Raw genomic sequence first — 24642 nt, 5'->3', positions numbered from 1 at the left:
CCCTATAGCCACCTCAATCCCCCTGCAGTCCCCACCCCCCCATCAATGCTTCCAGCTCTCTCTTCAGACACTGATCTCAAAACCTTCTCCGCGCCTCCCTCCTCACAAGAGTTAGGATTCTGATCCAGTATCACCTCGTAATAAATGGTAAGGGTTTACAATTTAATAGTGGCTACATGATATTTTAGACTACTAAAAAGAGAGAGGCCAGCATTAAGTGAATGCTTAATACATATTAGTGATTATTACTGCTGTTATTTTTGTTCTTCTATTTGTAGCTGAAATTTAGAATGGGGCCTTTTACCTCCAGGCTGTGAGTTTTTCTTTACAATAGACAGACCTGAGTCCCTAACGGGACACCACCCCCTCCCTCCCGGTCAGGGAGAATGGAGGGGAAGAGTGGGCGGGGCCTCGGTCGCAGGCGCTCCTCCCCCAGCGCTCACCTTCACACTCATTGCTCTGCTCCCACGTGGCGGGTCGCCAGTGCCTCTGGTTGTACCCGGCACAACAGCGGTCACACGTCTTCCCACAGGTATGGTGCTGGCACTCACACTGAAACCTGGGCATGTGGCCAAGCACATCTCAGTTATTCAAAAGTTTTGATTAAGATCATTTTTTCCTGGGTGAGACACTGACAGTCAAAGGCACCATTCATGGAGCAATTATGAGAACAAAGCACTTTGCATACATTATTAGTCCAAGTCTCCCTCTCATCCTGCTTAGTGTCTCTATTGTGTAGATGCTGACATTGAGATTCCAAGACACAAAAACATCTGCCAAAGGTCAGCTGATGGTAAGTGGAGAACCAGACTTCAAACCTAAGTTTGTCTTGACTCCAGAGTTCCAGATCTTTCTTCTCTATCACCTTCCATAACAGGAAAATGAACACGGGAGCAAGCAAGTGCTGAGTTTACTGGGAAATGCTGGGTATCACGTCTTCATGAAGATCTGGAGCAGTCCTGTGAGGAAGGTCTGCTCAGGTCTCTTGCTCTCAGCCTGGGGTCATGCACAGAGATTCACCAAACCCGAGAGCCAGTTCCTAACAAGATCGCAGAGGACCCTGCCCCAGGACGCTGACCCGGCTCCAACAAACAGCTCCTTGCAAGGCCAAAAACCGATTACTCAGCTAGGCGGAGAGGGAACAATACAAAAATCTACCTGCAATTATATATCTGCACTAAAACCATTCCAGGTTAAAATGAAATTGTTGCCATGGCACTGGGTTAGAAACCCCAAGTGCTGAGCTCTCACTTATCTGTGCTTTTTTAAAAGAGGATTCAAAACAGTTGTCTAAGGCTGTGCCCGTGGTGATTTGATCAACTCTTCTAAGGGGGGATGGGAGGATGGCATATATTCAGTTACACTCCAAAGGGAAGGTGTCACGTCTCCCAGCTCAGCTGCCTCTTAAGGGAAACGGACACAGATTTTACTGAGAGCACAGAACAGCTGGCATCCAAATGGATTTTGGTCAGAGAGACTACTTCAGCTTGTTGCCAATAAAGCATATGCATAAACTAAACTGAAACAATTATTTAGGGAATATTGCTTGAAGAACATAGGGTCCAGCTACTCTCACAGAAAGATTAAAATTGAAGGCAGAAAAAGAAAGATGGATACTAGTTTGAGTCATACTGGTATCACCCACAAATAATTACTTTTTCTGATTCGTTCTCAGCCTAGGCTGATAGTTGAAACAGAAAACTCATCCTTGGGATGCTTGGGTGGCTCAGTTGGTTAAGCTTCTGCCTTCGGCTTGGGTCATGATTCTAGGGTCCTGGGATCAAGCCCCGCATCGGGCTCGCTGCTCAGTGGAGAGCCTGTTTTTCTTTCTCCCTCTGCCTGCCACTCTGCTTACTTGGGCTCTCTATCTCTCTGTCAAATAAATAAATAAAATCTTTAAAAAAGAAAAGAAAAGAAAACTCATCCTTGCCTCTGCTGTAAGGATGTTATTGAAGAAGTTGCTGACTAGAGAATCTATTTCCTGGTGATCACCTCATAGCACTCCCAGAGAAATGTCTTACCTGATCCTAGTGTCAACAGTCATGCTCCTAAACAACTGATCACTTTTTAGATTATGAGTATAGTGAAATAAGAAAGTAGGCAGGTTTCCCCTTTTGAGTTGACTGCTAGGAAGCTCAGAATTAAATCTGTGATCTATCCACGTTTCCATGAACCAGGTCATCACGGTAGACATGCTTAATTCAAGCCCTCTTCTGCCTCTTCATGGGTTCTACTTGATTAGCAACTGAATTTTCTGATTGCCAGCCTTTGCTCCCTCCATTAAGTCACTGCATCCCCTTAAGTATGTTATAAGATTTTTGTCCTTTGACCTTGGCCCAACAACTTCTAGCTAGACATGTCTCCAAAGGCAAGAGATATAAGAGAAAAAATGATTTGCTATTAGGACCTCATCAAAATAAAAAGATTTTTGCATAGCAAAGGAAACAGTCAACAAAACTAAAAGGCAACCTACAGAATGGGAAAAGATATTTGCAAATATCTTATCAGATAAAGGGCTGGTATCCATAACCAAAAAAGAATCTATCAAACTCAACACCCAAAAAACCAAAACAATCCCATTCTGAAATGAGCAGAAGACAAGATAAGACATTTCTCCAAAGAAGATGTACAAATGGCCAACAGACACTTGAAAAGATGCTCAACATCACTTGGCATCGGGGAAATACAAATCAAAACCACAATAAGATACCACCTCATACCCGTCAGAATGGCTAAAATTAACAAGATAGGAAATGACAGATGTTGGCGAGGATGCGGAGAAAGGGGAACCCTCCTACAGTTGGTGGGAATGAAAGCTGGTGCAGCCACTCTGGACAACAGTATGGAGGTCCCTCAAAAAGTAGGAAATAGAGCTACCTGCAACCCAGCAATTGTACTACTTAGTATTTATCCAAAGGATATGAACACAGTGAATCAAAGGGGTACCTGCACCCCAATATTTATATCAGCAGTATCCACAATAGCCTAAATATGGAAAGAACCCAGACATCCATCGACAGATGAATGGATAAAAAAAATGTAGTATATGTATATGCAATGGAATATTACTCAGCCATCACAAAGAATGAAATCTCGCCATTTGCAATGAGGTGGATGGAACTAGAGAGTATTATGTTAGGCGAAATAAGTCAGAGAAAGACAAATACCATATGATTCGCTCATGTGTAGAATTTAAGAAACCAAACAGATGAGCAGAGAAAGGGAAGAAAAAAAGGAAGATGAAAATTGAGAGGGAGGCAAACCATAAGAAGCACTGAACTCTAGCAAACAAAATGAGTGCTGCTAGAGCAGAGAGGGATGGGGAGAAAGGATAATTGGGTGATGGTCATTAAGGTGGCACTTGATTTAATGAGGACGGGGTGTTATATGCAACTGATGAGTCACGAAATTCTACCTTTGAAACTAATTTTTAAAAAACTTTAAGATTTTTTTTCCTATTCGTGTGGATTTCCTTAGCATTTGCATGAATAAACCTGTTGGGCAGAAGCGAACCAGCAAGCAGTGGGAGGCAAGGCTGTCGTGTTGGTGTAAACTGAGACAAGAGGAGACAGTTTCTCTATTCACTGTGGTTTCTCACTCTGTACCACCCAGTATGGAACCCCTCCAGGTCTGCCAAGATCAACAGGGAATGCCAGCCCTGCTATGCAGGAAGCTCAGACCTTCTCCAATGACTTCAACTTCTCTCCCACATGGTGCCATTTTGTCTCAGGCTAAGGGACATTAGACCGACCTCTTTTGCCCCCTCTCTCTCCAGCTCAGGACTTCCCTGATCTTAAGGCCCTGCCCTCCAGGAGATGACAGATTAATCATGAATAAACTAGTGCTTGCCAGTTAAAGGCTAGTCCGCTGTTGGATTCATGCTGCTATCCCAGCATGGCCGGACCCTCCGAAGGAGGGCTGACGACATTAGGGACTGCTGCTGGTCGGGGACCGGGCTCCACACTATGTAAGTTGGTAGTTGGCCCCTGTGCCTGAACGTGAGGCCCAATAATGTACAAACCTCATCCAGTTAACAGTAAAACATCTCCCATCAATGCTGCACTTGGGGAATCATAGACTCTAAACAAGACATTGAGAGATTACTGCTGTATCTCGCATCCAGTCATCTCCAGCCACAAGAGGTCCCTCTTGTGTTGATCACATGAGTGTATACGGTTGCTGAAGAGTTACTAGTTAATATCCATGCATCTTATTGTATGTAAAATAGACCTCAATAAAAAACAAAAATAGGTACACCCAATGTTCATAGCAACATCCTTCACTATAACCAAAAAGTGACAGGAACCTAAAAGTCCACCGATGAATGGATAAGCAATATGATGTATACATCATAAAATATTACTCAGCCTTAAAAAAGGAGATTCTAACACATGCTACAATGTAGATGAACCTTGAGAACATTATGTTAAGTGACAGAAACCAGTTGACAAAGACAAATAACATGTGTTTCCACTTCTACGAAATACCTAGAGTAGTCAAATTGAGAGAGAAAAGAGATGGTGGTTGCCAGGAGCTGGGAAAGGAAAAGAGTGGGGAGCTGCTGTTCAACCGGACTAGAGTTTCAATTTTGCAAGATGAAATGAGTTCTGGAGAGAGTTTGCACAACAATAAGAATGTACTTAACCCTACTGAATTTAAACCACTACCACTTAAAAATGGCTAACATAGTAAACTTTATATCATGTGCATTTTACCACAATGAAAAAAAAATATTGAAAATGTATACCCTTTGGTTTTATTAGACTAGGGATGACAAACAAGTTCCCCCCACCTTGCCAAATCTAATCAATTACTTATGGTTGCCAGGGGCAGTCTGGGGATGGGGGGCAGGGAGGATCTGGTGGCTGCATCCTAGATCATCCACTGAGCACTGATTGATTAGCCATGTCTGCTCTAGGCTGGATGGAGCATGTAGAACCAAGGGCAAGGCCAGAGGAGGGGAGATATATACATGCCATTTATTGACAGTGAAACATTTCTAGTGAGGGCAAGAACTTAGAGATATTTAATGGGATGCAAACCTCTACTGAAACAATGAGACTTATTCACAGCAAGGCTAAAAAAAGTGTACAATGTACTTACAATTTTTCAGGATTGTTTGCACTGCAGTCTTGGGCATGGCCATTGCAAACACACCTCCCACCGATGCTGATATCTTTTATGCTGTAATAATACTATGTAACAGAAGACGGAAATGTTAGTTTTACTGAAGAGCAACAAACTCTGCTTTACTAACCTGTAACTCACGTCTGTACTGACCCTCTTTTCTTTCATCCTGTATTCTTGGGCATACCTTAAAACATTTGGATGCAACTTCTCTTACAAAGTAAATGCATTCCTCAATCAAATGTAATCTCATACTACCAAGCTTGTGCATTTTTAAAAGTCAAATGCTTTAAATGCATGGAAGGAAATTGCTTGGAAAACAGGCAAGCCCTATAGTCTTTGGAAAAGGGTTAAGTGGTCCCCAGATTACTTTTTATTTATTTTTAATTTTTTTAAATTTTTTATAAACATATAAAATATTTTTATCCCCAGGGGTACAGGTCTGTGAATCGCCAGGTTTACACACTTCACAGCACTCACCATAGCACATACCCTCCCCAATGTCCATAACCCCACCCCCGTTCTCCCAACACCCCCCCCCCAGCAACCCTCAGTTTGTTTTGTGAGATTAAGAGTCACTTATGGTTTGTGTCCCTCCCAATCCCATCTCCTTTCATTTATTCTTCTCCTACCCCCTTAACCCCCCATGTTGCATCTCCACTTCCTCATATCAGGGAGATCATAAGATAGTTGTCTTTCTCTGATTGACTTATTTCGCTAAGCTTGATACCCTCTAGTTCCATCCATGTTGTCGCAAACGGCAAGATTTCATTTCTTTTGATGGCTGAATAGTATTCCATTGTGTATATATACCACATCTTCTTGATCCATTCATCTGTTGATGGACATCTAGGTTCGTTCCATAGTTTGACTATTGTAGACATTGCTGCTATAAACATTCAGGTACACGTGCCCCTTCAGATCACTACCTTTGTATCTTTAGGGTAAATACCCAGTAGTGCAATTGCTGGGTCATAGGGTAGTTCTATTTTCAACATTTTGAGGAACCTCCATGCTATTTTCCAGAATGGTTGCACCAGCTTGCATTCCCACCAACAGTGTAGGAGGGTTCCCCTTTCTCTGCATCCTCGCCAGCACCAGATTACTTTTTAAAATGTAAATCTGGGTTCCATAAATCCAAAAATAATTTTTTTTTTACCAAAACTAATTTTTTTAATCAAATTTTGCACCTACTACAGGCAGGCTCCAGGAAGGGAGAAAATATTTACAATGAGGGAGCAGATACAAGGCTGACACTGGCAGGGCTCACCGGCAGTTGTAGAAGCCTTGCTAGCTCAAGGTTAATAAGGCAAAAGGCAGAGTGGAAGTTCTAAAGGGCCAGACAGAGCAAGCTTCAAACTCAGCTGAGGAACAGCCCCTACACCAGCCACAGCTCTGGGAAACCATGTCATCAGCAGGTCCATCTCCAGACTATCGGAGCCCTCCCTGCTAGCAACAACAGGTGGCAGTGTCCACCAGCTCCCTTACTTCCCAGACTTGGCAAATGCGCAGAACCCAGAGAGAAATCTGGAGGGCACAGAAGGCTCTTTCTCGTGAGGTCATGCTACCAATGAGAAGAACACCTGTCAGTGAGGAGGTCTTTGACCTCACAAGGCAAAAGGTTTTTATATCTTTTAGTTGTTGCTGCTGCTGCAATCTGTCACCTTAAAGCACTCTGTTCACTCAATGTAAGGGTTCTGTTCTGATTTCCACACTAAAAACTGTTAGAGTCTAAGCGTCCTGGCAACATCTTATTTAGTCTGAAGACACTAACAACCCCTCTTGTTAAAGAATTTATTTATTTATTTGAGAGAAATAAAAAAAAGAGCTTGCACAGGCAGAGGGGAGAGGGAAAAGCAGATTCCCCACTGAGCAGGGAGCCTTATGCAGGGCTCTATCCCAGGACCCTGGGATCATGACTTGAGCCAAAGGCAGACACTTAACTGAGCCACCCAGGCACCCAACAACCCCTCTTGTTAATAAGGATAAGTTCAGTATTAGAGGACTTTCTATGTCAAGTTAACACTAGAAGCTCTCATGCTAATCACCATAGAATTTTCTCTCTGTGCATGTGTTAAGGGCAGCAGCAGCAAGAGAGAGAAGCACCCACACTTCATCCCAAAGCATAATGAGGGTGTGACAGAATGGCTGGTATGCTGTTTCTTCACTTAAAGAAACAACCTAGATTGGAATGAGGGATCTCCAGATTATATGTGAGATGAGCCCCATAAAAACTTACTTTACAGAGAAGACAACGTTCACCTAAATGAAAAATACACATACAAATACAAATCTTATAACCCCCCCAAAAAAAACAATGAAGAGGGGGAAGGCAGTGAGGCACATATATGGCAAGGCTCCAAAATATCTGGATTTTGGAAACCCTGTCCAGCTACAGCTTACCAGAAAGCCCAGCTTTCTCATTCTGGGATCCAAGGTAGTCACCACCTACAGCAGCTCAGCAAGAGCTAAGGGGGCGGAAAATGCAGAGGACAGGCCTCCTATACCCAAGATGCGTGGCCTTTCTGGAAAATGCTCAAAACTGTAGCAAAATCTACTTTTCTGTTTGCCTTCCTCTTCCAACTCTCTGATACCCCTACAGAGAAAGCCAAACTCTACAAGGTTACACTGGGCATCTTCTATTCACCCTTCCAGGTCCACTCTCTAGGAACCCCTTTATCTTTCTCTTTCTATCTTTTCCTCATGGCCTGAACTTTATGGGCTGCAACAAGGATGTCTTGCCCACTGGCTTCACATTGGGTTTGGCCAATGGGAGACACCAGTAGGACATCAAAAGGTAGGAGAAGAGTAGCTCAAGATACTTAGTCTGCTGGCTCTCCTTCTGCCCAGGAGACACAGGTACTGTCCTGACCCAGAGTGATAGATGTTCACCTAATGCAGTAGACAGCACTGGTGCTCACCAAAATGTCTCCTCCACTGTGGCAACATTTCATAACCCAGCCTCTTGCAACACCACCAATTCCTGCCAATGGAGGTGACCTGTGTGGTCAGGAGCCAGTGGGTTTTCTCTAGGTTCTACTCTTTCCTCATCTACTGACCATGTGCAGGGGATCTAGAGGAGGACTTTGAGGTCCTACAGGATGTCTGCACCTCTAGATAGAAAGAGCCTGGTTCCCTGAATGACCACATGGAGCTGATCCCACCTGCTGACCCACACTGAACTGTGACATGAGTGAGAAATTAATCTTTATTTTGTTAAGCCTCTGAGACTTGGGGTTTATTTGTTATAATAGCAGACCAACTGATCTTTGTCTTTCATCCTCTTTGAATATTGTGATTTTTCTACAACAACTGAACTTCAAAATTACACCTAGTATTTCATACAAGAACAACTCCTGTGCCTACACTATTATTGGCCGTAAAGATTACTTGAAATGTAATTAATTTGATAAGCAAAAATAGGTAACAAAAACTGCTCTGTATACACTTAGAAACACTACTTACCCGCCGAGTAACTGTTGGATCTCTCTCTGCTTTGGAGATGAGGTGTCCAAGAAGGGTATTGGTCCGCAGAAAACACAGGCGGATGTTCGTAGCCATAGTGAACTCCCTCAGGGTGTGAGAGAAGGTGAAATTTTTTGCACCTGGTCGACCATTTATCAAGGACACCACAATCTAAAAACCACACAACACACACAGGGGGAAAAAAGTCCCTTCATGAAAATATAGCCACGAGTAACTAAAAATAACTCACATGTCCCAAAGCACTTGGTTTCTCTGAGCCATTAGATGTTTGTTGGTGGTCTTGGATCTTGTTTATGTCTAAAAATATCCCTGCTAATTCGGTCTTCCCTTCTTGTTCCTAGTTCCAAACTCTGGCAATCTCTCCCTAAGACCTGGGCTCTCAAAAAATGTTATCATTTCTTTTTCATACCCTTTGTTCTATCAGTATAGTTATCAGAGGAGGAGGAGGGGGAAGAGGGTGTTATGGGGTGGAAATCCTACGAAATGCTGAAAATATAATGTTAAAATCTATAAATATAAGAAAACAACTTTTGGTTACATCAAAGAAACAAAGCTAAAGTTATCTAAAAACCTAAAAGAGGTTGAAGAAAAGAAGTCTCTGCATATAGAGTTGACTGTGGAGAGGGCGACAAAAAAAGAAAAAAACTATATAAAACCCAGTTTTCATTTTAAAGCTTTAAGTGATGAAGTCTTAGGGACACTCATCAGTCACTGGAAGGTACTGGCTAGCACTGCTCAAGAAAGTTCTCCTCACCTAAAACAGGACACTGACACCCTTAAAGATGTTCATTTGAAACTCACTTCATGCTCACAATGGCCTCACAATTTCCATGGAATTCTTCTCTGATTTTCTCCATTCTATTTTTTCACATGTCGCATAACAATAGCCTAGCTGACTTTACCGGGACCAATGCAATGCCAAAAGGACGGCAATTCTTTTCTCCTTTACAGATGGTGCCCATCCTGTCCGAAGGGACCAGGGATTTGTGCTATCACCTACCCCTCATCCCCTCACTCTTTTAGGGGATATGTATTTGTGAAGCAGTGGGAGAGGTCATCACCTCAATCACCAGCAACCAACTTTCTAAGCATTCCAACAGAAAAGATAGTTCAAGACCTGTGGGCCTTGAATTCAGAATCTTGACTTCCAGAAAAGAAGTTGAGAGCTCAAAAAAATTTCCAATGTCAATTATGCCTCAATTTTAAAAAATTAATTAATTAAAAAATATTTTTAATTAAAAATTTAAAATAATTTCCAACCCAACTCATTTTGGGAGTCTTCAATGTGATTCCTTTACTAGTTAGTTCCAAGTTCTAGTTTCCATTGTGATCTATTTTAGATTTTGAAAATTCAAGTTTCACAATTATACAAAATATTATATCCTCGTGTTGACTTTGAATCTCAACTCTCCCTTCTCCCCATTTCAACATACCTCACCATTTTCCAAAGGTACAATCCGGGAATATTCAGTAGTACAAAGTACATCATCATCTTGGGTGATAGCCATATTTGGCTCCTGCCCAAATTGTTCCAAACAATCTATTTTAGAGTCTAGGAAGAAAACATTTCAATACTATAAAGTAAAATATCATCATCTTATCATAAATCTCTTAAGGAATCTTATGTTTCCTTAAGAAAATACATCAGGAGGAAAGAACAGAGAAGCATTTAAAATTTTTAGACAAAATATTAGAATAAAGTTTTAATTCATGAAAGAAAATACCAAGACATTTTAGGCCACTTCCTTTTAATAGCAATGTTTGGAGATGTGGTTCTAATGCCTCACCCTTCATTAGGCACATTTCCCTTGAAGAAGCATTCATAGAAAGCCCATTGCCTTTGTGAGCAAAATTCCCATCACCTCAATTCATTATAGGGTTCAGAGACACTAACATTGTTCATTAGTTGAAGATGACATGGTCAAGGTAAATAATGTGAAATGCAGGAACCATGAAGATGGAACTTAGTCCCTTATTCTGTATAAAAGAAAAAGTACTGGAGCTACATCGCTTCTTATAGGTATATAAGTTATAGGTACATCGCTTCTTCCTAAATAGTGGCAAAAACTGTTATCATAAAAGGCAGTTCAACTTCAGTCCTGCATGTGTATCCTTGGAATTAATGCACACATGCTTGAGAAATAGGGACATCCTGAGAGCAACCCAGAGAGTGAAAACTGGCCAGTCCTTCACTGGGGAGAGTATGTGCTATGGTGAGAGCTATGAATTGTGTAAGACTGATGACTTGCAAACCTGTACCCCTGAAACAAATAATACATTATACAGTAATTTTTTAAAACGTGGTATATACATGCAAAAAAAAAAAAAAAAACCAATGAAATTCCATGCTACAACATGGATGAACCTTGAAGAAATTATACCAGATTAAATAAGCCAGACACAAAAAGACAAATATTATATGATTCCATTTATATTAGATACCTAGAATACTCAATTTTATAAAGACAGAAAGTAGAACAGTGGTTACCAGCAACTGAGGCAGGAAGTAAAGGGGAGTTATCATTTAAAGAGTACAAAATTTCAGTTGGGGAAGAAGAAAAAGTTCTGGAAGTGGATGGTGGTGATGGTTGTACAGCATTGTGAATAGACTTGATTAAGGCTGAGATGCACACTTGAAAATTGTTAAAATGGTAAATTTTATGTTATGTATATTTTACCACAATAAAAATTCTAAATATTAAAAAAAAAAAAGCAAACAAACAGGCCAGTCCTTAATTAGCCAAACCAAGAGACTCATTTTCCAGTTAAATCCAGTATTGATCTGTTACAAATAATTAACATCCTACATAACACAATAAGCAAGATTACTTACGAGCAAAATATTGCCAGGGTGAGTAGGTGCTTCCAAAGTCTACTGATCTTTCCAAGACCCAAAGATCAGGGCGAGGAGAATTTGCAAATTTGATGATAAGATAGGCCACATGGAAAAGCTGATAAAGCAAAGGAGATACAGTTACTCACGTCAGGGCATCTACCTGCAACCTTGACCATCTTTATATGATGCTGATCCAAAGGCAACAAGCATCTAGCTACCCTCTCCTAAGATCCAGATTCTATTTCTAACTGCCCATTAGACAACTCTATCTGGGCTCAGGCTCTCAAGCTTACCATGTTCAAAACCAAATAATCACTTTTCTTTCTCTTCCAGATCTATTCAGTAATTTTGTCACTTCTTAATCATTATACCCTTGGTTTTTAACCAACTTACAGAGCCTCTTAAATCAGATTTCGAGCAATAAGCATGATGTGCTAAGCCTTCCCAGGACCAAGAGCCAAGCATGTCTCCTGGAGTGTCATGGCCTTGGTTGGTTCCAGGTCTTAGAGAGCTAACAGCTTCAGAATGGAGAGCAGAGAGGCTCTTTGATAGAGTGATAGCACCTCCTTCCCCTGCACCATCTCCACTGTCTCCTTTCATCCTAATTATTCTCCCTCTTTTTAATTTTCTCATTCATCCTCATCACTCTTACCCATGGCCAGGACAGTGCAGAAGGATGGAAGAGACAAGGGGAGACTTCAGTCTTTTCTTCACCCTCCCACTCATGAATCCCAGCATGCTTCCCACAGGGGACCCCAGGAGGCCTTGCAGCTCTACTCCTACCCCTTCCCCCAAAACTTATCTGGCTTGGATTTTGGACCTTGAGAGTCTGTGTATTTCCTAAATTCCTATATTTTCCTAAAGGATCCTGAGAGTCTGTATATTTCCTAAAGTTCTGGTTTGACAACAAATACAGGTGTTAAATGTGTTAATGAGAGAGCATTATCTCTATCCCACATGCTCAATACCTCTCACATTCCCGGACCCTAAGTAACAGATCCAACAGTGACTTTCAGAAGAGGACTCCCCAAGCTATTAACTAGCCCAGTAGAGCCATCTGAATGATGAGCACATCTAGTTAGAGAGAGAGGCAGTACTCAGATTCTGTGAGATCCTTTCATTTCTTGGGGAAAAAAATAAGGGAGTTTCCCAATCATATTTTTTTACACACTGTAATATGGTAAGAATTGTATACTTTAAAAACTGAATTCTGAGAACCAGTAGCTACTTATAAATGTTCCAAACTTGGTACTAGAAGTCAAAATCTCTGGAACAATGATTCTCAAATTTTAGCCTCAGGACCCCTTCACACTTTTAATAGTTACTGAGAACCTCTAAAAGCTTTTGTTTATGTGGATTATATCTATTGGTATGTACCTATATTAAATATAAAGGTTGAGAAAATTTAAAAATATATATCACTAATTCACTTCAAATAGTAATAAACTTACCGCATGTTTAGACATAAACACCACATTTTTGTAAAAAATCATGATTATTTTCCAAAACTTAAAAATCACACAGAGAATAGTGGCTTTACTTTACATTTTTAAAGTTTCTTTTAATGTGTACATTGATAGAAGACATCTGGATTCTCCTATCTGCTTCTACATTTAATTTGTTGTAACATATTGTTTTGGTTAAAGTATTTCTTTAAATACTGGTATCACATAGATCTATTATGAGGAAAAGGAGGATCTCAAAGCTTGTAGACCTTCTGAAAGGTCTTGGGGACCTCAGTGGGTTCTCAACCACACACTAAGAACCAGGGCTCTTGGTCATAGAGGTTACTCTTTGCTCTAAAAAGTCCCTTGGCTTTTTCTCTGCAGAAGGAAGAATTGTCACACCAATTACTAAAAACCCTAATTTCAGTCCATTCTATCCCAGTCAAACACTGGCTCTTTAATCTTGGAAAAAACTGCCTCCCTGGACTCAGATTAATGTTCCCAGATTGTTTACTGATCCTTGGAAAAAATTATCCAACTTCATGGAGAATAACTAATTAGGAATTGTAATAGTCTGAAAACCATAAGGCAATACCAAAAGGTAGGAGAAAAAATTTCCTAAAGACACATACCATTATAACATAGTGAAGAAATTCATAGGAAATCCCAGAACTCCAAATTTAGAAAAATTAAAACAAATATATTTCCCTGAAAACTATTTGCATATCTGTCTTAGATCACATCAAAGTAAGGCTGCTTTTGGATATAAGTAAGAAAGAATATAAAGGAAATATTTTTGGACACAGGAATCATTCAAAACAGTCTTAACCTCTTCCTCTGAAATTCTACAATCATAGCACACACACACACGCACACCTCAAAAAACCTATTTTTACTTAACTGTTTAAGATCTAATGGTTACTATGTTCTAGGTACTGTTAGGCACCTCACAAACATTCTCTCTCAAGAGGTTAACTAACATGTCCAACTATTCTAGGCATAAAAATCCTGAGCCTATGTGTAGTCTAGTCACTGATCATTAGCTAGACCACAGAACCTAAGAGATACTTAATATTTGACCTGTTTTACCCTAGGGGGAATAATTTGTCAGAAAACTTCCAAACACCATTATTTCAAAACATACTAAGTTTGCATTACAGGAAGCCTGGAGATGGGAAGCTGTATTATAGTACATCTTCAGGATTATTTGAGTGCATTGGTTTTCCAAAGTTACACTTTCTGCTATTGTAAAATCCAAATAAATGAAATAGCCTTGGTGACTCAGAAGGACTACTCTTTTTGTTTCACTTCATACTGTTCCAAGGTCATATGTGATTCCCCTGAAGAAGGCACAGCAGTTAAAAATTCCAAATCTAGGAGGAGCAAGATGGCAGAGGAGTAGGAGACCAAAATATCACCAGGTCCCAGGAATTCAGCTAGCTTGTTAGCAAACCATTCTGAACACCTACAAACTCAACAGGAGATCAAAGAGAAGAAGAGGAGCAATTCTGGAAACAGAAAATCAACCACGTTCTGGAAGGTAGGATGTGTGGAGAAGTGAATTCAAGGTGAGAGAGGGAAAAGAAACATGGGGTGGAGTAGGAGGGAGCCAGCTCCCAGCAAGGAGTAGAGCAACAGAACACAAAATCGGAACTTTTAGAAGTCTGCTCTGTGGAAGGACATCGCTCCAGAAGCTAAGGGGTTTGGAGCCCTCACAGGGACAGAGTGGTCTCAGGACCCACACGGTCACAAAAAGACAGGGGGTGTCTGAGTGTGGCAGAGCTCTCAGGTATCGGAGCAGGGAAGCCAGCTGCAGAGATGGAGCGGAGAAGGGAGCTCTCAGCTCAGGGTAACCTTAAACTGTGATCCAAGGTGCAGTCGGGCCCCAGCTCTTTAAGTAGGGATCCCAAAAGCAGCAGATCCAGGGAGATTCACCTTCCTCCTCCAGGAGGAGCAGCGCAGAATCAGCTGGGTTTGGAAACTCCAAACGGGTCCATGAACCAAAGATAGAAACACTCGGTCACAGGCTGGGTAAGCACGGAGTGCAGCCGGAAACCAGGCAGACGGGAGTGATTGATTTTCTCTGAGCGTGCACTGAGGAGTGGGGCCTGAGCTCTCAGCTCCTCTGGGCCGGAGATTGGGAGGCCGCCATTTTCATTCCCATCCTCCAAAGATGTAGGGAAAGTGTTCAGTAAACAAAAGCTCCCGAGAGGGAACCCAAGCAGATTACTTAGCCTGGCCCCTGGCAACGGTGGTGCGATTCCACCTCGGGCAAATGATGGGGTCCGTGATCAAAGGAGCGAGACTGATACAAAGCAAAGGTCAAGCAAAGCTTTATTTCACTCCAGCACCAAGAATCAAACCAAGCAGCCAGGCCCGTCTCTTACAGAGAAAGCCACTACCCCCAGCTTTACAGACTAACTCTTATAGAGCAAAGGTCATATGGTTAATCCTGGCCAATGAGATTATCTCCACCTGGCCTGATTCGTCCTTGTATTCTGGGCTCTGTTATCTCCACCTGATCTGACCCGTCCTTGTATTTGGGCTCTGTTATCAGGGACTGGTCGACCATATTTTACTGGTTTCCCAGACTTGCTTTTAAGTAAGTTCCTCTAGTGGGGGCAGGGGGATGTCAGTTTAAGTTTTATAGCACAAACAACAAAATGGCTGTTTAACTGAGATGTAGTCACTCTAGCTAAATAGGCCCCTATAGCAAAGACATTTGAGAATCACTGCAAAAGGCCCCTCCCCAAGAAGATCAGCAAGAACATCCAGCCAAGACCAAGTTCACCAACCAATGAGAACTGTATTACTCCAGAGGTAGAGGAAAGAAACACACAGAATTCATGGCTTTTTCCCTAGGATTCTTTAGTCTTTTAAAGTTAAATTTTTTTTTAATTTATTTTTTTCTTATTCCATTTTTAAAAATTTTTCCTCTTTCCTATTTCAACATTTTTAAACTATTTTACCTTATCAACACCTTTTAAAAAATCTTCTTAAGGGGCACCTGGGTGGCTCAGTGGGTTAAAGCCTCTGCCTCAGCTCAGGTCATGATCCCAGAGTCCTGGGATCAAGCCCGGCATTGGGCTCTCTGGTCAGCAGGGAGCCTGCTTTCCCTCCTCTCTCTGCCTGCCTCTCTGCCTACTTGTGATCTCTGTCAAATAAATAAATAAAATCTTTTTAAAAAATAAAATAGAAAAAATAAAAAATAAAAATCTTCTTAAATTTTTATTGCTATAGTCATATTCTGTCCCTTCATTGTATTTAACCTTATTTTTTGTATACATATAGGTTTCCCTTTCTTTAAAATTTTGGGATACAGTTTCTTCTAATAGATCAAAATATACCCTAAATCTAGAGCATGGCTTTGTTCTAGTCTCCAGCCTGATCACATTCTTTCCTCTTTTTTTCTTTTCTTCTTTCAACCAACTTCTTATCTTATCATTTTTAAAGAATCTTTTTAAATTTTCATCTTTAGAGTCAAATTTCATCCCTTTATCGTGTTTATCCTTGTTTTTGTGATATATGTATATATTTTTTTTTCTTTCTTTCTTTCTTTAAAATTTCGGGAGGTAGTTTCTTCTAACAGACCAAAATACATCCAAAATCAAGTGTGTCAGGTGCGTGGCTCAGCAGCCTAATATATATATTTGTTAATTTTTTTCTTTTTTTCTCCTTTCTTCTCCCTCTTGTTTCAGATCTCTTCTGATTTGGTTAGTGTATATCCTTCTGGGGTCATTGCTCCCCTTTTAGTATTTTGTTCTATCATTCATCTATTCTTTTCTGGATAAAATGACAAAGCAGAAAAACTCACCACAAAAAAAAAGAAAATGAAAAAGAAAAAAAAACAAGAGGCAGTCCCGACGGCTAGGGACCTAATCAATACAGACATTAGTAATATATCAAAACTAGGTTCAGAATGATGATTATTACCAAGGTGTTAGCTGGTCTTGAAAAAAGCATGAGAATTCCTTTCTGGAGAAACCCTTACTAGAGAATCCCTTTCTGGATAAATAAAATCCCTTCCTGGAGAAATAAAAGAACCAAAATCTAACCAAGTTGAAATAAAAAAGCGATTAATGAGGTACAATCAAAATGGAGGTCCTTACTACTAAGATAAATGAGGCAGAAGAGAGAATTAGTGATAATAGAAGAACAAATGATGGAGAATAAAGAAGCTGAGAAAAAGAGACAAACAACTACTGGACCATGAGGGGTGAATTCAAGAGATAAGTGATACCATTGGACAAAACAATTTAGAATAATTGGGAATCCCAGAAGAAGAAGAAAGAGAGAGAGGGTATATTGTAGCAAATTATAGCAGAGGATTTCCCTAAATTGGAGAAGGGAACAAGCATCAAAATCCAGGAGGCATAGAGAACCCGCCTCAAAATCAATAAAAATAGATCCACACTCTGTCATCTAAGTAAAACTTACAAATCTCAGTGACAAAGAGAAAATCCTGAAAGCAGCTTAGGACAAAGAGGTCTATAACATACAACAGTCGAAATACTAGATTGGCAACAGACTTACTAAGAGAGACCTGGCAGGCCAGAAAGGACTGGCATGAAATATTCAGAGCACAGCACTAAATGAGAAAAATATGCATCCAAGAATACTATATCCAGCTAGGCTGTCACTGAAAATAGGAGCAATAAAAAGTTTCCAGGAAAATCAAAAACTGAAAGAATTTGAAAACACCAAACCAGCCTACAGGAAATATTGAAAGGGGTCCTCCAAGCAAAAAGAGAGCCTAAAAGTAACATATACCAGAAAGGAACAGAGACAATATACAGTAACAGTCACCTTACAGGCAATACAATGGCACTAAATTCATATCTTTCAATAGTTACCCTGAATGTAAATGGGCTAAATGCCCCCAATCAAAACACACAAGGTATCAGAATGGATAAAAAAAACAAGAGCCGTCAATATACAGTCTACAAGAAACTCATTTTAGATCCAAAGACACCTCCAGATTTAAAGTGAGGGGTGGAAAACAATTTACCATGCTAATGGACATCAAAAGAAAACTGGGGTGGCAATTCTTATATCAGATAAATTAGATTTTAAGCCAAAGATGAGGAAGGACACTATATCATACTTAAAGGGTCTGTCCAACAAGGGGATCTAACAATTTTAAATATCTATGCCCCTAACATGGGAGTAGCCAATTATATAAACCAATTAATAATAAAATCAAAGAAACACATTGACTATAATACAGTAATAGTAGGGGACATTAACACCCTCCTCACTGAAATGGACAGATCATCGAAGCAAAAAGATCAACAAGGAAATAAAGGGTTTAAATGACACACTGGACCACATGGACATCACAGATATATTTCAAACATTCCATTCCAAAGCAACGGAATGCACATTCTTCTCTAGTGCACATGGAACATTCTCCAGAATAGATCACATCCTAGGTCACAAATCGGGTCTCAACTGGTACCAAAAGATTGGGATCATTCCCTGCATTTTTTCAGACCACAATGCTTTGAAATTAGAACTCAATCACAAGAGTAAAGTTGGAAAGAACTCAAATACATGGAGGCTGGGGCGCCTGGGTGGCTCAGTGGACTAAGCCTCTGCCTTCAGCTCAGGTCATGATCTCAGTGTCCTAGGATTGAGCCCTGCATCAGGGGTCTCTGCTCTGTGGGGAGCCTGCTTCCTCCTCTCTCTCTGCCTGCCTCTCTGCCTACTTGTGATATATCTCTCTCTCTGTCTCTCTCTGTGAAATAAATAAATAAAATTTTCAAAAAAATAGGAAAAAAAACATTCAAATACATGGAGGCTAAAGAGCATCCTACTAAAGAATGAATGGGTCATCCAGGAAATCAAAGAAGAATTGATCACATTCAAGGAAACAAATGAAAACACAACTATTCAAAATCTTTGGGACACAGCAAAGGCGGTCCTGACAGGAAAATATATAGCAATACAAGCCTTTCTCAAGAAACAAGAAAGCGCGGATCCTGGGTGGCTCAGTGGGTTAAGCCTCTGCCTTTGGCTCAGGTCATGATCATGGGGACCTGGGATCAAGCCCTGCGTCAGGCTCTCTGCTCAGCAGGGAGCCTGCTTCCTTCTCTCTCTCTGCCTGCCTCTCTGCCTACTTGTGATCTCTGTCAAAGAAAGAAAGAAAGAAACAAACAAACAAACAAGAAAGGTCTCAAGTTCACAACCTAACTCTACACCTAAAGGAGCCGGAGAAAGAACAGCAAAGAAAGCCTAAACCCAGGAGAAGAAGAGAAATAATAAAGATCAGAGCAGAAATCAATGAAATAGAAACTAAAAGAATAGTAGAACAGATCAATGAAACTAGGAGTTGGTTCTTTGAAAGAATTAATGAGATTGATTAAGACCCTGGTCAGACTTATCAAAAAGAAAAGAGAAAGGACCCAAATTAATAAAATCATGAATGAAAGAGGAGAGATCACAACCAACACCAAAGAAATACAAACAATTATAAGAACAAATTAGTCAATCTGGAAGAAATGGATGCATTCCTAGAGATGTATAAACTACCAAAACTGAACCAGGAAGAAATAGAAAACCTGAACAGTCCCATAACCAGTAAGGTGATTGAAACAGTCATCAAAAATCTCCCAAAAAACAAGAGCCCAGGGCCAGATGGCTTCCCAGGGGGAATTCTACCAAACATTTAAAGAAGAATTAATACCTATTCTCCTGAAACTGTTCCAAAAAATAGAAATGGAAGGAAAACCTCCAAACTCATTTTATGAGGCCAGTGTTACCTTGATCCCAAAACCAGACAAAGACCCCAACAAAAAGGAGAATTACAGAGCAATATCCTTGATGAACACAGATGCAAAAATTCTCACCAAAATACTAGCCAATAGGATCCAACAGTACACCAAAAGGATTATTCACTAGGACCAAGTGAGATTTATTCCTGGGCTGCAGGGTTGGCTCAACATCCACAAATCAATCAATATGATATAATACATTAATAAAAGAAAAAAACAAGAACCATATGATACTCTCAGTAGATACTGAGAAACCATTTGACAAAGTACAGCATCCTTTCTTGATCAAAACAGTGTAGGGATAGAGCATACATATACCTCAATATCATCAAAGGTATTTATGAAAAACCCACAGCGAATATCATTCTTTTTTTTTTAAAGATTTTATTTATTTATTTATTTGACAGAGATCACAAGTAGGCTGAGAGGCAGGCAGAGAGAGAGAGGAGGAAGCAGGCTCCCTGCTGAGCAGACAGCCCAATGTGGGGCTCAATCCCAGGACCTTGGGATCATGACCAGAGCCGAAGGCAGAGGCTTTAACCCACTGAGCCACCCCGGTGCCCCGCGAATATCATTCTTTTTTTTTTTTTTAATTCTTTTTTTTTTAAAAGATTTTATTTATTTATTTGACAGGCAGAGATCACAAGTAGGCAGAGAGGCAGGCAGAGAGAGAGAGGAGGAAGCGAATATCATTCTTAATGGGAAAAAACTGAGAGCTTTTCTCTAAGGTCAGCAACACGACAGGGATGTCTACTATCACCACTGCTATTCAACATAGTACTAGAAGTCCTAGCCTCAGCAATCAGACTACAAAAAGAAATAAAAGGCATCTGAATTGGCAAGGAAGTCAAACTCTCACTCTTTGCAGATGGTATGATACTTTATGTGGAAAACCCAAGACTCCACTCCATGGCTAGAACTCATACAGGAATTTAGTAAAGTGTCAGGATATAAAACCAATGCACAGAAATCAGTTGCCTTTCTATAAACTAACAGCAAGACAAAAGAAATAGAAATTAAGGAGTCAATCCCATTTACAACTGCACACAAAACCATAAGATACCTAGGAAGAAACCTAACCAAAGAGGCAAAGAATCTGTACTCAGAAAACTATAACTCATGAAAGAAATAGAGGAAGACACAAAGAAATGGAAAAATGTCCCATGCTCATGGATTGGAAGAACAAATACTGTGAAAAAGCCTATGCTACCTAAAGCAATCTACACATTTAATGCAATCCCTAACAAAATACCATCAATTTTTTCAAAGAAATGGAAAATTTATCTTAAAATTTATATGGAACCAGAAAAGACCCCGAATAGCCAGAGGAATGTTGAAAAAGAAAACCAAAGTTGACAGCATCACAATTCCAGACTTCAAGGCCTATTACAAAGCTGTCATCATCAAGACAGTATGGTACTGGCACAAAAACGAACACACAAATCAGTGGAACAGAATAGAGAGCCCAGAAATGGACCCTCAACTCTATGGTCAACTAATCTTTGACAAAGCAGGAAAGAATGTCCAATGGAAAAAAGACAGTCTCTTCAACAAATTTTGTAGGGAAAATTGGACAGCCATATGCAGAATAATGAAACTGGACAATTTCATTACACAACACACTAAAATAGACTAAAAAATGGATGAAAGACAATGTGAAACAGGAATCCATCAAAATCCTTGAGGAGGGGGCGCCTGGGTGGCTCAGTGGGTTGAGCCGCTGCCTTCGGCTCAGGTCATGATCTCAGGGTCCTGGGATCGAGCCCCGCATCGGGCTCTCTGCTAGGCGGGGAGCCTGCTTCCTCCTCTCTCTCTGCCTGCCTCTCTGCCTGCTTGTGATCTCTTTCTGTCAAATAAATGAATAAAATCTTTAAAAAAAAAAAAAAATCCTTGAGGAGAACATAGGCAACAACCTCTTCGACTCCAGCCACAGCAACTTCTTCCTAGAAACATTGCCAAAGGCAAGGGAAGCAAGGGTAAAAATGAACTATTGGGACTTCATCAAAATCAAAATCTTTTGCACAGCAAAGGAAACAGTCAACAAAATCAAAAGACAACCAACAGAATGAGAGAAGATATTTGCAAACAACATATCAGATAAAGGGCTAGTATCCAAAATCTATAAAGAACTTATCAAACTCAACACCCAAAGAACAAATAATCCAATCAAGAAATGGGCAGAAGACATGAACAGATATTTCTGCAAAGAAGACATCCAGATGGCCAACAGACACATGAAAAAGTGCTCCACATCACCTGGCATCAGGGATATACAAATCAAAACCACAATGAGATACCACCCCACACCAGTCAGAACAGCTAAAATTAACAAGTCAGAAAACAGTCAGGAAACAGATGTTGGTGAGGATGCAGAGAAAGGAGAAGCCTTGTTGGGAATGCAAGTTGGTGCAGCCACTCTGGAAAACAGTATGGAGGTTCCTGAAAAAGTTGAAAATAGAGCTACCCTACGACCCAGCAATAGCACTACTGGGTATTTACCCTAAAGATACAAATATAGCAATCCGAAGGGGGGGCGTGCACCTCAATGTTTATAGCAGCAATATCCACAATGGTCAAACTATGGAAAGAACCTAGATGATGTCCATCAACAGATGAATGGATAAAGAAAATGTCATACATACACACACAGACATACACAACAGAATACTATGCAGCTATCAAAAATGAAATCTTTTTCATTTTTGAGCTGAAGATGAGCTGAGCTGAAGATGGCTTGAACTTTGTTCATGATCAATCAGGTAGAGGTACAAAGTACTCTTTTAAATGATGTTTTAAGAAGCAGATAACAATCATAATAGGTGGAGTGTGAAGCACTTTGACCTCAAAAGCCTTCAAGGTGAGCGGGTGAGATGAGATGGCATCACCTGTCCCTTGCTTCTCTGCCAATGCTCTCCATTTGGAAACCTCTGAAATTCCAGCCCATCATTTCAGGGCTTTCCCAGATGGCATAGTACATGTTCAGTAAATGTCACAGATGGGTGGATGGGTGGATGGATGAATATTAATGTGGTGTAGTTGTCTTTAAGTTCAGGAGGCAGAGGTGAACCCCCAAGTGGTCCTGTCGGGTGCCCAGTCACGGTGGGGACATCTAAGGCTGGAGGAGAACCAATCCGTTGTAGTAAATCCTGGCCCAGCCACCTACCAGGCATATGACTCTAAGTGTCTCAATGAACCACTCTGAGATCTTATTTCCTTGCCCATAAAATAATAACACAAAATGATCATAAAACTATACGTTATGTAAACACAAACTTTATGCACTCCATCTCAAAGAGCACCTATCACACTCTGTGGCATATACTCGTGTTCATCTGTCGTTCCCACATCTGGATTTTAATCACCCCTGTAACCTCAGAGTAGGTGCTTAGTAAGTGTGGTTGAATTAAAATGAAATTAATAAGTGTGACACGTGAAATTGCAAAATGTTTTGCAAATGTATTTAAAGTCACATCCAGAATGAGCTTTTTACCCAACTAAATAATATACCCTCCACCAAAAAGTCTTCAGTTTATGATGTGAGATTTGTCTGCTTTATAATTTGATAAACATATTGTTTCCAAAGTGGCATTTTCTAATTCACTTTTTCAGACTTTTTATTTTGCATCATCATTTTCAAACCGCAGTACAGAGCTCAAACAGCAGTACAATGAATATCTATATACCTTTCAGTGGATTCACTAAATGTTAGCGTTTTGTCGCATTTGTGTATTCTCTCACGCATGCTCTCTCTGCCTGCACACACACGCGCATGCATGCACTTTTTTTTTGGTTGTTTTTGAAAGTAAGTTTCATATATCATTATGCTTCAACTCTAAATATTTCAGCAGGCATATCCCAAGGGCATGGGTTTTTCTACAAACTCAACATTTTGATGCCTAAGAAATTTTACCACTTGAACAAATCTTACCTAACACACTGTCTATATTCAAATTTCCTTGATTCTTCTAATAACGCCCACTGGATTCCAATCCAGGATGATGTTAAGCATTTACTTGTCAAGTCTTTTGTCTCCTATAACCTAAATCAGTCCCCCCACAATTTTGTCTTGCCTGCCACGGACATTCAGAAAATCCAGGTCCTTTCTATCACAGAATGTTCCACAATCTGAATTTGTCCGATTATTTTCTCATGATCTGATTCAGAATAAGCATCTTGGCAAGATTACTTCCTGTGTGACCCCTTCTTCTCATGGCATCATGCTGGGGGCACGAGATGCCAGGTGGTCCCACAGTTAGTGACGCTATGTTTGATCCTATGCCCAAAAAGTTGCCCACCAGATTTCCCCATTATTAAGTTACCTTTTTACCTCGGTCATTAATTAGCAACCTGTGGAGAGGCACTCTGAAACATTTATTTTCATTAACTAAATTATAAACATTCCCCCTATCCATGTAAAAATGCAAATACAAATTGTGAAAAATAAGTCCCTAAATACAGAATGAAACAACTGAACCACTTCTGTGCCTGGTGCCCATTTGAAAAGCTTACGAAGGAGCTAATTTTACAGCAAAAATTTTATTAGAGAAAGAAAAATGCAGATGAGTGAAATTAAACTCTATTTTAGTAACCTTGTTTGAAAACTTTTTACAAAACGAAATAGAATCTCTATAAAACAATCAAGGCACAGTAACGGAAATACAGCTCAGCTGGGCTAAAAAAGGATCCTTTTAATCCTGGTCCAAAAAAAGAGCGCATCTGCCAATGGCATAGCTAAGACCCTTCTTTCTTGTAGATGTTCCACCCTCGGCTGAGAAAACCAGCCCCTGGCATCATCAAAAAGACTGTGTTCAGGAGGAAAGTCACTTTGTCCCTCACTGTCTCTTACTGTCTCCCAGAAATACCTGCTCACCTGTGAAGAGGGAATGTAGACCATTCCAGAAACTTAAAAGAAGGGACTCAAGAGGTCCCTAGATCAAGCTCTCACCCAGGTTAAGAACCTTCACCCAAGAATCTC

General features: G+C 40.4%; 1 protein-coding gene across 2 annotated transcripts in view; it reads right to left on the bottom strand.

Moving 5' to 3' along the window:
- Positions 1–24642, bottom strand: part of LAMA3 (laminin subunit alpha 3) — a 264369-nt gene that overhangs the window by 187767 nt on the left and 51960 nt on the right. For both annotated transcript variants that reach the window (XM_059409368.1, XM_059409366.1), the window contains exons 3-7: positions 11447–11564; positions 10047–10165; positions 8593–8763; positions 5104–5195; positions 444–559 (exon numbers count right to left, since the gene is read on the bottom strand). In XM_059409368.1, the coding sequence (XP_059265351.1) occupies positions 444–559; positions 5104–5195; positions 8593–8763; positions 10047–10165; positions 11447–11564 (616 nt within the window). The remainder of the gene's footprint in view (positions 1–443; positions 560–5103; positions 5196–8592; positions 8764–10046; positions 10166–11446; positions 11565–24642) is intronic.

The sequence above is a fragment of the Mustela nigripes genome, chromosome 8 (assembly GCF_022355385.1).
Source record: "Mustela nigripes isolate SB6536 chromosome 8, MUSNIG.SB6536, whole genome shotgun sequence".
Classification (NCBI taxonomy): Eukaryota; Metazoa; Chordata; class Mammalia; order Carnivora; family Mustelidae; genus Mustela; species Mustela nigripes.
This window is presented reverse-complemented; position numbering and strand designations above follow the sequence as displayed.